This window comes from Acinonyx jubatus, chromosome B3 (assembly GCF_027475565.1).
Source record: "Acinonyx jubatus isolate Ajub_Pintada_27869175 chromosome B3, VMU_Ajub_asm_v1.0, whole genome shotgun sequence".
NCBI lineage: Eukaryota > Metazoa > Chordata > Mammalia > Carnivora > Felidae > Acinonyx > Acinonyx jubatus.
In genome coordinates this window covers 70154138-70166754 of record NC_069386.1, presented here as the reverse complement: position 1 = coordinate 70166754, position 12617 = coordinate 70154138, and the positions used below count along the sequence as shown (strand labels likewise).

General features: G+C 39.9%; 1 protein-coding gene across 3 annotated transcripts in view; it reads left to right on the top strand.

Annotated features, from left to right (window-relative positions):
• Positions 1-12617, top strand: part of RNASE9 (ribonuclease A family member 9 (inactive)) — a 67087-nt gene that overhangs the window by 15668 nt on the left and 38802 nt on the right. The window contains exons 2-3 of one of the 3 annotated variants that reach the window (XM_027065338.2): positions 147-304; positions 5558-7033. In XM_027065338.2, the coding sequence (XP_026921139.1) occupies positions 277-304; positions 5558-6174 (645 nt within the window). In that variant the 5' untranslated portion in view covers positions 147-276 and the 3' untranslated portion in view covers positions 6175-7033. Of the gene's footprint in view, positions 1-146; positions 383-3807; positions 3935-5557; positions 7034-12617 lie in introns of those variants that run through there. The other 2 variants (XM_053224244.1, XR_008299262.1) reach the window with 2 other exon arrangements.

Sequence of the window (12617 nt, the reverse complement as noted above, 5' to 3'; positions counted from 1 at the left end):
TTGTTTTGGTTCCTCCGCCCCCACCACGTAATCTATATTTCCATTAATTGGGATCATGTTGTAGATATAGTTCAATGTTTTATTTTTTCCCCAGCCATTTGTAATGGACATTTGCCACTGGTCTCCATCCCTTTCTTGTTTTGTAGGTAACAACCCTTCCTTCGGTCAGCAACTGGAATTCTGCTGGAATTTTAATGGTGTGGTTTTGCCTTTACTTCCCCGAGGAGGACATGTGTTACAGGTTGACCAATCAGAAGACCTCACAATCCTGGATTTATGCATGTGACAGAAACAAGGCCAATCGGTAAAGTTATTTTCTATATTGGATGAAAGTGGGAGAGGATGACACTTTCTACTGTGACCTTAAATATAGGCTATAAAGGTAACAATGATTTTCTCTGCCATTACATTGAGAGACCCTGCATGAGAATGAAGTTAGCATAGAAAACAGTGGTGGAAGAGAGAGAAAATAAGAGTGCAGTGAAAGATTTAATTTCTTCATCCTGCTGTGCCTCTTGGACTTGTTTTCTGTGAGTCAATATAGTTCCTCTTGTGTTTAAGTTAATTTGTTTGGTACTTCTAGCACTTGTGACCAGATAATCCTACTACTATAATATTAAATATATTTCATATTTTTAAATTTTCATTGGTTAATTTATTTGTAAATTCTGGAAAACAATCTATTCTATAATATATAATTCTCTGACTACAGAATACTATCTCAAATATTAGCTTTTACTACAGTGGTTATTATTGTTTTTACCATATTTATGAACATATCAGACTCAATTTAACCTTTCCTCAAATTTTTGGATATTTATGTTTTCAAATTTCAAATTTTTGTCTTTATTAAGTAAAGCTTACTGTCCATATTTCTATATAAACTATTGCTGCTTAGAATCTTAGCTATTAAAAGTGGGGGGATATTATCAGCTTTTCAAAGCTTTTTATTATATTTGCCAACTTTTTCATTGTGATCACAAATGAGTGATTGCCCACCTTATCTCATTCACCAGCATTGAGTTTATGAGGTATTGTAATTGTTACCAATTTGTAAGATACAATTTTAATTTTTCCTTTTGTGATTGAAGCTATATAACTATTACACAATCATAATCCTTTGATGCCTTATTGTAAGGTCTGTTAAAAGTCTTGCATTTTAAAAATGATTTACTTTTAAAATACAACCTAATAATCTCTCTGAAATATGTATTTGTCTCCCTGGGGAGACTTTGACCCATGTTACTCTTTTATTTTATTTTTTTTAATTGTGACCAGGGACTCAAGACCTGCATAATAGAAAAGGCCCGGGATAGACAACCTCTCTCAGGCCTTTCCCTGCCTATACACCTATAAGTTACCCTAACCCTCCCAAGCACGTTTAAAAGCGGAGAGGAAAAGTGGGACTCAATCAGATATGTGCACACCCATGTTCAAAGAAGGATTATTCACTATAGCCAAACAGTGAAAGCAATTCATCTCACTTTTTTCCCAAAAACATTTACTGAAAAGGCCTAAAACTTCCCCCACTATTTTGGGATGTTTTCTATGTCATAAATTACATTTTTATGTATACAAAGGCAGTGCTTCTCAAACTTTAGTGGGCTAAGACTCACCTTGTGAACTTGTTTATAGTGCAGATATATGGGCCCATTCACAGAGGTTCTGATTAATGAGGTTTGAGGAAAACCCAGGGAATCTGCAATCCACAGGGCGTCCAGGTGGTTCTGCTGTGTGAGGTTGCCAGGCAAAAACTTAAGAAGCATTGCATGAGCATGTTTCAATCTGTCTGTTCTCTGTTCTCTGTTTCTGTCTCTGTCTGTCTATCTGTCTTGCCCATTTACTGCAAATCCCCATTCCTACCCTGTGCCCCAAGCAACCACTAATCTACTTTCTGTTCTGTCTCAGTACTAACTTTTGAACAAGTAGAAGAATGAATGTGAGTTGCTTTATTAGATATTAAAATATTTTATAAACTTAGAATAAGTAAAAGCATATCACTGGCAAGTGAATAGATAAAACCATCATCAAAACACAACAGATAGTTCAGAAATAGAATTGTTTAATATATAAGCTAACTTTTAAATTAGTGATGAGGGACCCCAAATCATTGGTACCGGGATTATGGAAAAATCATGTGAAAACAAAACCCACCTCTCACTATACTTCAAAATAAATTCCAGATGGGTAAAAGACTTAACATTTTTCAAAAATCCATAAAAGTAATACAATAGAATAGAAGCAAAAATGCATATACTTTGGGGTCAGAAAGGATTTTGGCAAGTATGAAACTACAATCTGAATTCATAAATAAAAAAATTAAGAAGTTTAGGGTACAAAAGTCAAGGAGGTATCCTGGGCAGGCCCTGAGGCATGTCCTCAGCAGGAGCCTGAACTCTGCTCTCCATGCACCTGCTGTTCTGTTTTCTGCAGCCCAAGATGCTGCAGACACTCCAGGTTCTCATTTATGGGAATGTGTGCTGAGCTCCCTGCACTTTCACAATGGTCTCACTCTCCTGAAGAGACTCCCCAGGGGAGTCTGATAAGAGTGTAGAAGCAGGGATGGGAGGAAGGGTTCATGCTTATGGCCACACCAAGACTGCCCAGTCTCACGTCACCACTGCAGGCCAGTTTTTCTTTCCAGTCCCATTCTCTGCTCTCCTGCCTTCAATCCTCCTGTTCTCTCTACTTTTTCATATGTGCCCCCCATATCTGCCTTTTTTAAAAAAATGTTTATTTATTTTTGAGAGAGAGAGCAACTGGAGGGGCAGAGAGAGAGAGAGACAGAGGATCTGAAGCGGGCTCTGCACTGACAGCAAAGAGCCAGATGACGGGTTTGAACTCACAAACCTTGAGATCATGACCTGAGCTGAAGTAAGATGCTTAACCAACTGAGCCACTCAGGCACCCCCAACATCTGCCTGTCTCTAACTCCTCCATTCTCTGACTTTTTCTACTCACATATACAAAGGTTAGATCCAACCTGTTTCCATCTCCACGTAGCCCAGAGTCTCTGGGTTATGAGTATTGGAGAATCACTCAGGTTGCCTTAAGGGAAGACTTCTCTTATGCCAAGGCCACAGTGGAGTAAGAAAACCCAGGAAACTCTCCTGCAGCAGCTCAGCTAGGCTTCATGGCACGTGGGCCAGCATGTGAGCCAATTTCTTACAGCACTCCAGTGGTTCAAACACAATTCTAGTCCTCCCCACTTATTTTTTTTTTAGTAGGCTCCACACCCATCACAGAGCCCAATGTGGGGCTTGAACTCACGACCCTGAGATGAAGACCTGAGAACAAGAGTCAGATGCTCAACCGACGGAGCCACTCAGGCGCCCCTGGTTCTTGCCACTTTTGTGATCTCTGTGTTTCTGTTAGTTTCTTCTGACAGAGTTACAAAGACAGCCTAGAGAAGGAAGCACAGGTTGGCCTCAGGAAGGGAAACTAGACTGATAAGGGCCACAGAATAGCAGTGAAGAATCGAATCATAGATGTCAGACAGACTTGTGACCTGAGCATGAACCAGGGTTTTGCCAGGACCAATGTAAGATTTTAAGCAACCTCCTTTCACAAAGAAATGCTGATTACAATGAAGACAAAAACAATACTAGAAAACATCATAAGGCTGTTTGGATGATGAAGATGGTAATGTATAGATAGTGCTTTGTATATCATTGCTTGTTGTGTTAGCCATTATTATTTATTATTTGTATATATATTTATTTATGTACAAATAAATATTATTTATACATATTACTTATGTATTTATTTCAGCTGCTCACAGTTGTTTTTCTCCCTTTCTATTCCAAGCTCCTGTGCTCTAAGGGGAGGCCAATTCCCCCAATATCAGGATCTCTGCAGCCCAGCCCTGAGGCATCCATTCTCTGAAGCATAGACACCACAAGGACTGAACAAGGTCAAGAGACTCCAGGCACAGGTAGGCCTGGAAGCCTGTTCTCCAGTGTACCTAAAGCACTTGCCTTTGTCTGGGAAGTCTCCTTGGAGAATTGATTAACAGCCAGATTTGGAGTAGAAATGGAAAATGATAGATAGGCCCAGGAATTCTCTGTGAGAGATGACACTTCGTACTAAAGGGTAGTCTGTCCCCTGGTATCTAGCTGTTGGGCGCAATTCCTGTAACACATGTTACTACTGTTCAGGCTCTTGCAAGGAAAGTTTTAAAATAATTATTTAACATAACGACCACAAAGCTTAGTAATAATGTGCTTCATTAGTATGTACCAAATTAAACATTTTCATTTCTTTTTAAGGTAGGACAATTTTTTAAATAATGTAAGTCATCTCAGTTTTACACATTTGTGTTGCAGAGACACTTGCTCATGTGTATTTAAAGTACTGGGGGGTATTGGGGTGCCTGGATGCCTCAGTTGGTTAAGCATCCAAGTCGTGATTTCAGCTCCGGTCTTGATCTCAGGGTTTGTGAATTCGAGCCCTGCATCAGGCTCTGCACTGACAGTGAGGAGCCTGCTTGGGATTCTCTCACTCTCCCTTTCTCTCTGCCCCTCCCCTGCTCACACTCTCTCTCTCAAAAATACATAAACTTAAAATAAATAAATAAATAAATAAATAAATAAATAAATAAATAAAGTACTGGGGGATTTTGGTGCAGCCTGCTGTGGGGTGAATAGACAGGCGGATGCACTGACATCGAGGAAAGTAAGGACTGAAATATCTCCTGATGAGGTTACCGTAACTCTGCAGACAGGCTCACAGGGTGGAGAGAGTTTAGGGATGCGAAACCTGATCACCGCAGAAACCATGAAGTCTATCTAAGAGAAGAAAAAAATAGGATAAAAAAACACCCCCCTAAGGTAAGTGATGCCCCTTGGTGGCAGAGCCATTCTGAGTGGTAACAGGAGGCAGAGGAGGCTACAAAATGGACCGAGCAGCTCCAGGCAAGGAGGTCGTGCTGAAAGCATACTCACAAAGAAAAGCAGATGGTGTTCATCCGACCCCATGTACCTTGCTTGATCCCTTCTCCCAGGGTGTCTATGGTCTGAGATGAGCAAGAGGAGAAGTCATAAGATGAAGAATTTTCCTCACAGCAGCAGGCGGAGGGGAGGGAGGATCACTTACAGCTCTCTACGGTGTGAGTTCACAACTCCTAAGAAGAGAACAGATGCATTTGTTCCAGATGGTGGGAGCCTCTTCTCTGCCTGTCTGTCTGTCTGTCTGTCTCTCTCCCCTCTCCCCACTGCTGTCTTGACCTCCTCTCTCCTTCCCTCCTGCCCTCCATCTCTCCTTTTCTCTCTTCCTCATCCTTCCTTGTTTGCTCGCTGCTCTCTCTCCTTTTCTCTCCCTCCTTCCTTCACCTTTTCCTCTCATATCGACAGTCTTCCTGACTGAGTACAGGCCTAGGAAGGTTACTTTTTAGTCCATACTTCAGAAATGGTTAGATATATTCTGAATTATCAATTTGAGTACTGCCCAAAGTCTTCAAGCTCAGAACGGCGGTAAGTGGCAGAAAGGAATGTTGCCCAGCACAGGAATAGAAGCGGGCACAGTATGGAAATGGATCACATCCCCTTATCTCTCGTAGTCCCCCCTGGAAAGCATGTGGATCTGATCACCCTGCGGCCCCTCACTCTGCTCCTGCTGCTCCTGCTACTGCAGCCACTGCAGTTGAAAATCTTGCAGAAATATGTTCCGTTGTCAGCGGAAGAGATAGAGCAATTTGAAGATTATTTGGAGGAAATGCTCAGCACAGGACCTACCCTACCAACCCCTAAGGATGTTTTCAAAAGGCGCACCATTATTGATTCGGGAAGACCCTTAACTGATTCCAACTACTGCACTGATGAAATAAAGATGAAAAATGTCCACAACAGATTCCGTTGTGTAAAAGAACATTTCTTCCTCCAGATATCATTTGAGGAACTGCAAGACATCTGTAACAACCTGTTTGTGTCTTGTAAGAATGGGATGAAGAGATGTCACAGGAGCAGGCAATCAATAAAAGGAGTGTACTGTAATTTAATCGAAGGAGTGGTAATGACAGACTGTGTCTATGAATCTTCTTACAGGCAGGGACAGGTCCTTATGACTTGTCGATGGCAAAATGATATTCAAGAAGTTATCCCTGCTTACATAAATGATATTATGGAGATAAATGATACTATCAAGGAGAAACATGTCCTCCGCGGTTACTTCCAGTGACCCTTCTAAAAGAGTATTCTCTAAGACGTCAAGAGTAGGACACATCGCTCGCCATATGGATCCTTACAGTTCAAAATTGAGAACGGTAACGTTGATCCTATCAATTTTAATCATCCACCTTCTTCCCTTCTTCTCCTGACACCATGCAAACAATGTGGGCTAAGTTCACAGACGGTGCTCTGAGATGTGGCTTCAAACAGGTCACGTCATTTAGCACGTTTTGGATGTGTTTGGAGGGTGAATGCCTGAAGGGAAAGGGTGGCCGGCTCCAAGAGGGACAGGAAATGGTTATCTGGAGTGTGCTCCTATGTTGTCTTCATGTACATCTCTAGCTCAGTAGAAATAATAAAGTGCATTGACCTAGTGAAGTGTCTCTGGTATGGTTATGTGGGGTTTCTGGGTTGGGGATTACTTTTCTCTGTGATGTAATTTGAAAGAAAAAGAACCTAAAGCTTCTCAAGAAATTGTGCAATTAAACTTTCCAGTGCTATATTTGTAGATATTTCACCCATTCTGTTCTTTCCACACAACAAAATACTCAACGAAAACATAAAGGTGTAGATTCTAATAGAGACATCTCAGGATAAATACTGAAATATTCAGGATGGCAAGCTCCCCGAGGTACTTTTCAAGTGTCCAATAGTATTTTTGTAGATTCCCACACCTTTGCTTTAACTTAGGCAGCAACACTGTTCACAAAACTACAAAAAATTCCTCACTTTCTGGCAGTCACATTTATTCACAATCCCTTTCCTGGCTTGCCAGTAGATGTGGCTTCATTTGAGAATACACCACTTCCAAAAAAGGCTGGAGAATCTGTATGATGAAGGAAATCTGTTTGTCCAGTTCAGGTAATAATTTCTCTCCCTTTGTGAAATCTCTTAACATCTTTTTTAAAGTTTGTTTATTTATTTATTTTGAGAGAGAGAGAGAGAGAGAGAGAGAGAGAGAGAGAGAGAGAGAAAGAATGGGAGAGGGGCAGAGAGACAGGGAGAGAGAGAATCCCAAGCAGGCTCCGAGCTATAAGTGTGGAACCCGAGGCGGGGCTCAATCTCACAAACTATGAGATTCTGACCTGAGCCAAAATCAAATGTTGGATGCTTAATTGACTGAACCACCCAGACCCCCCCTTAATATCTTTTCATTATTATTTTCAATAACTTAAGGCAAATGGGATAAGAAGGAGTGAAGGGAGATGGTAGGGAGAGTGTCTGTTACTTTTGCACATCGTACTGAAATCCAATCCACTTATTTCTTCCCCAGTCCTTATTCTTGTCTTCAGACTCAGAGCTAAGATCCTACTTTATCAATTAGTTGATGAAAATAAGGGTCTAGGGACAAAGATTCAGATCCCATTTCAGTGACTAAGGGGGAACCACTGTTCACATGGAGACTTGTGGCTTTTAATCGTAATGTCTGAGTGAATGAGGATCCCATCAAACTTTAGAAATCTCCATCGTGCGCTCTAAAAGTCAACCTTCAGCTGAAGAAGTTCTGCATATGGGCTAGCATGAGTACGTGCTATGGACCATCTCATCTGGGACATGCTCATTTCACCTATCTTGGGATTATCCAACATATATTTGTGAGAGTATGGTATAGTACAGTAAATAAGGCAGGAAATTACCATAACATATCTCCTTCTCTCCAGATAAATGATCTGATCCATACACATTAGAGTCGTGGAAATAGAACAAAGATTATTTATACAGATTGTTCTTTTTATCTAATAATGCATAAAAAAATCCAGGTCCTGTCCTCAATCCATGAGATTCTTTAAGATATATAAAAACTATAATTTTTAGCTTTACCCATTGTATGATTTCAAAAGATTATCATCCTGTCTCCATTAGCATTCTCTCTTCCTTAATACCAAATTAATAAGATGAATATTGTCCATAACCTTGACTCATATCACAATTTATTCTTTATGTTAGAATCCCTTGAGTTGATGCAACATTAATTTTTTAATTGTTATAAAATATACATAGCACAAAATTTACTACTTAAGCCGCTTTTTTAAAAAGTACTTATTTTTGAGAGAGAGATCATGAGCAGCAGAGGGGCAGAGAGAGAAGGACACAGAGGATCTGAAGCGGGCTCTGTGCTGGGAGCGGAGAGCTCCATGCAGGGCTTAAACTCATGAACCGTGAGATCATGACCTGAGCCAAAGTCGGGCACTTAACCAACCGAGCCACACAGGCGCCCCTACTTTAGCCATTTTTAAGTGTATACTTCAGTGGCAGTAAGTGCATTCACACTGTTGTGCAACCATCACACCAGCCAGCTCCAGAAAATTTTCATCTTGCAAAGCAAAACTCTGTGTACGTTAAACAATGACTCCCCCATTTACCCCTCCTCTCAGCCACAGGCAACCCCCATTCCACTTTGTCTCTTATGAATTTGACTATTCTAGATACCCCATATGAGTAGAACCATACAGTATTTGTCCTTCTGTGACTGTCTTATTCCATTTGGTGTAATGTCTTCAGGATTCATCTATATTTTAGCATGTGTCAGAAGTTGCTTCCTTTTTAAGGTTGAATAGTATTCCATTGAATGTATACACTACAGGTTGTTTATCCATTCATCCATCAATGAACACTTACTTGGGTTGCTTCTACTTTTTGGCTATTGTGAACAATGCTGTTTTGAGCAAGCATGTACAAATATCCCTTTGAGCCTTTGCTTTCTATTCTTTTGGGTCTATGACCAGAAATGAAATTGCTGGATAATATAGTAATTCTATTTTTAATTTTTTGAGAAACCACCACACTCTTTTCCATAGCAGCTACACCATTTGACATCCCACTAGCAGCGCACTAAGTTTTCAGTTTCTCCAATCTTATCTTCACCAAAACTTGTCAGTTTCTTTCTTTCTTTTTTTAATAATAGCAATCCTAATGGGTGTGAAGTGGTGATACAACATTAATTTTAAATTTTAATTATTCAGTGAAGGAATGTAGGCCACCACATTTGTAACAGTAAGAAAAAAAAATTGTGTTTGTTTCCTAACCAAAATAAACCCTAATTGGTATTGTCTTTAGAAAATTTATGATGCACATAATGTTATCAAATAAGAGTGGAAGAGTAGAATCCAATAAGCAGAGAGCACGGTGGTTCCATATCTTCTATTTTAGCACAACATTCTCCAACAACATTAGGGGGAATATAGAACCAAAGCTTGTCGCTATCCCTATCCTGCTCCTTACTGAAGAAAACTGATGATGCCTAGTTGAATCCTATTCATTTGCCCCTGCGTACTTTTGTGCGAAGTTGAATTCGTATTTCTGGTTGACCTGAAGCATACAAGAACGGTTTTTCAATGCACATAGCAGTCATAATAACTCACACTGTATATACTCTATAATATAAAGATTTCAAAGTGCTTTCATGTACTTGTTCATTGTTGGTCACCATAACCCTGTGTCACAAATGAAGGAGTCATATTCTCTGTCCACTGTTTGCTCAGAAATATGCTTGGTCACTTGTCCTGATCACACACAACTTAGGATCAGCAATGAGATCACACACTTTATCCAAACCTTTCTTTTCTTTCTTTCTTTAAGATGGATATCTTTCACATGTGTGAAATATAAAGATCTTGATATCTATGAGCTATCATATTTTTTGAAACACAAGAAAGAAATGGTTTGTCCCTTATTACATTTGGTGCATTCTATGATTTGCATTGAGTATGAGATAAATATTCCACCCCAGTTTCCATAGTCAGAAGATTACAAAAGCTAGTAAATATTATCAAGTTCTTCTCTAAGAGATCAAAGGAGATACCTCCAGTGACATAGAGCCTCTCCAGGCATGACTCTAATCTATCAAAACAAAAAGTAGAAGATACTTTATCCAAATGAGATTTTGAACTCAGGAACACCTTTTCTGTAAGACTGGACTCTGAGACTATGTTTTCCAACTACTAGAATATAAACTTCAGGAGAACAAGGACATTCACAGTGATAATGAGTATATATACAAATTGACATTTCAAAATGTCAATATTTGACATTATTCAGTTGTTGAAGATTGTCTTCCTTCTCTTATTAAAATATATTCTGGGGTGCCTGGGTGGCTCAATCCATTAAGTATCTGACTATTGGGTTCAGTTCAGGTAATGACCTTGTGGTTCATGTGTTTAAGCCCCGCCTTGGATTCTGCACAGACAGTGCGGAGCCTGCTTGGATTCTCTCTCTCCCCCTTTCTCTGCCCCTCCCACATGTGTGCAAGCTCTCTCTCTCTCAAAATAAATAAACTTTTTAAAAAATGAAAAAAATCTTCATTATAGGTAAGTATATGCAATTCACCACTTTAATATATGCTCTAACAGTAGTGCCAGAGCAGAGGGAAGAGCAGCAGGTTTTGAGAATTTCAGGAAGCAAAACATTTTATGGATATTGGGCTAGAAGCTTGTGAAACAAATGTCAAAATGGAGGGAGCACTTCTAAGAAAGAGTAGACATTAAGAATACGAAAGGGAGAAATTTCGAGGAGGAAGCAAGAGTAAGAGAAAGAGGTAGAGAGGGAAGATGAAAGCAAGTCCTGGTCACGAGGAGGCCTTCATACCAGGAATAAAGGTTATGTCAATAAAGGGCAATTTTAAGGGGCGCTGTTAGCACATGGGAAGTCATTAGTGAACGTTATCCAGTGTCTGTATCTTCACACTTTCTGTGCCTTTATGTGCTGACAGCCTGGAGGTCTGAAAGAATATTTCTAGAGAAGGCAGAGGGAGACAGACCAAGGCCTCATTTCTAATAGCACACATTCCCTTGCTGATCTTCAACAGGGTGTTGAACACTCACTAAGAGATGGAATTGCCATAATCCATTGCCACTTAAAGATGTTAGGTTGCACATTTAGACAAATAGGTGGTAAGTTTTTTAGTGTCTCATTTGTTGACATTCTGACCCCGGCATTTTGGAGAAGGGGATAGTGACAAGAATTCAACAAGTGAGTAAATATCTAAGACTACTGGTCCTGTGACCTTCTGTTATAATTATGGTGTAGATGAATCCGATGCAACAAAGATTCTAAAATACAGTACCTCAAACAGATAAAAGTTTATTTCTCCTTTCTATGACAATCCAGGGGAGGCAATTTGTCCAGGGTGGGAAGGTGACGGTGCTCTATGTGATCACTGAAGGACTGGGGTTCCTTCCACATGATCCACATGATCATTTCCCCAGCTCCGAGGTATTGTCTTTGTCCAGTTGGCCGCAGCCAACTCACCACAGATCTGTACTCCAGTGCACAGGAATGGGAACAGGTAGAGGGGAGCCAGCTTTCTCTGAAGGGGACATGGCTAAGAATTTGCTCATATTTCTTCAGCTCATATCACACTGGCCAGAACTTAGTGCCAAGGGCACACTTAAGGTGAGAAATCTGCAGAATGTGGTTTGATACTAAAAGGAAGAATAGAAAAATGTGTCTAGGGAAGCAATTATTGGTCTGTCAAACATCTGATCTGACCTAAGGAAATGTTTTTCTCAATGCAGTTGATCATCATTGTTGCTATTATTCAGTCTTTAAACATCTGCCTTGACCAACTGCAGACCTCTATAAGAATTCAGGGAATGTACTCACTACTTACTGGCCTTCAAGTATGAGCATTTCTAGGTAGGATTATTATTGAGGAATAGAGTGTTGGCTCCTTGTGCAGAATCTTATTTCAGTCAACCTGGAACAGTACAGAATCAATGACCAGTAATGTCAGCCTAAAGTGATTGCTAAAACCCACCAGCAAAGGTTTGGTCCATTGATTTTCAACTCTCACTCATGAACCAGAATCTTTAGTAAAACTTTAACAAAATTGCTGAAGCTCCTGGAGATTTATTTGATTCACTAGGTATGGATGAGACCTAGCCATGTGTATCTTTCACAACCTCCACAGGCAATTCTAAGATTCAGCCAGAGTTCCGGATAACTGAAAATAGCGTCCATGCCAAAAGTCTAACTATTGAAACAAATCGGCAAGATGATTATATCGAAGATAGGAGATTCCTTTTACTAGAGGTGTGTGCATCAGGCTATCACGGATGGCTGAGAAAATTCACTAACATCCTACACCTAAGTCTCCTTGCTCTGGTTGGTGGAAGGAAGCAACCCATTGAAAAATAATATGGGACCAATGACCAAGGGAAGAGAATTAGTCTTTCTGGCAGTTCTGGTTCTCATTATAAATTTGTATGGTTTCATTATAAGTTAATATATGAATGACGCCTAACAATAAATCTCAATTTGCTTAATTTGGGGTGTGTTAATAAAATTAAGTGTCTGGAAAGCAAAGCTAAGAACAGATGCTCACTTGTAGCAGTTTTACCAAGGTAATTGTAGCCAGCCTCAATTAGGGACATTTTTGTCACATCTCTAACCTAAGTTCAATAATCATCATAGAGAACGATCTCAAAATTAACCTTTTGCTACAACTCAGATGTG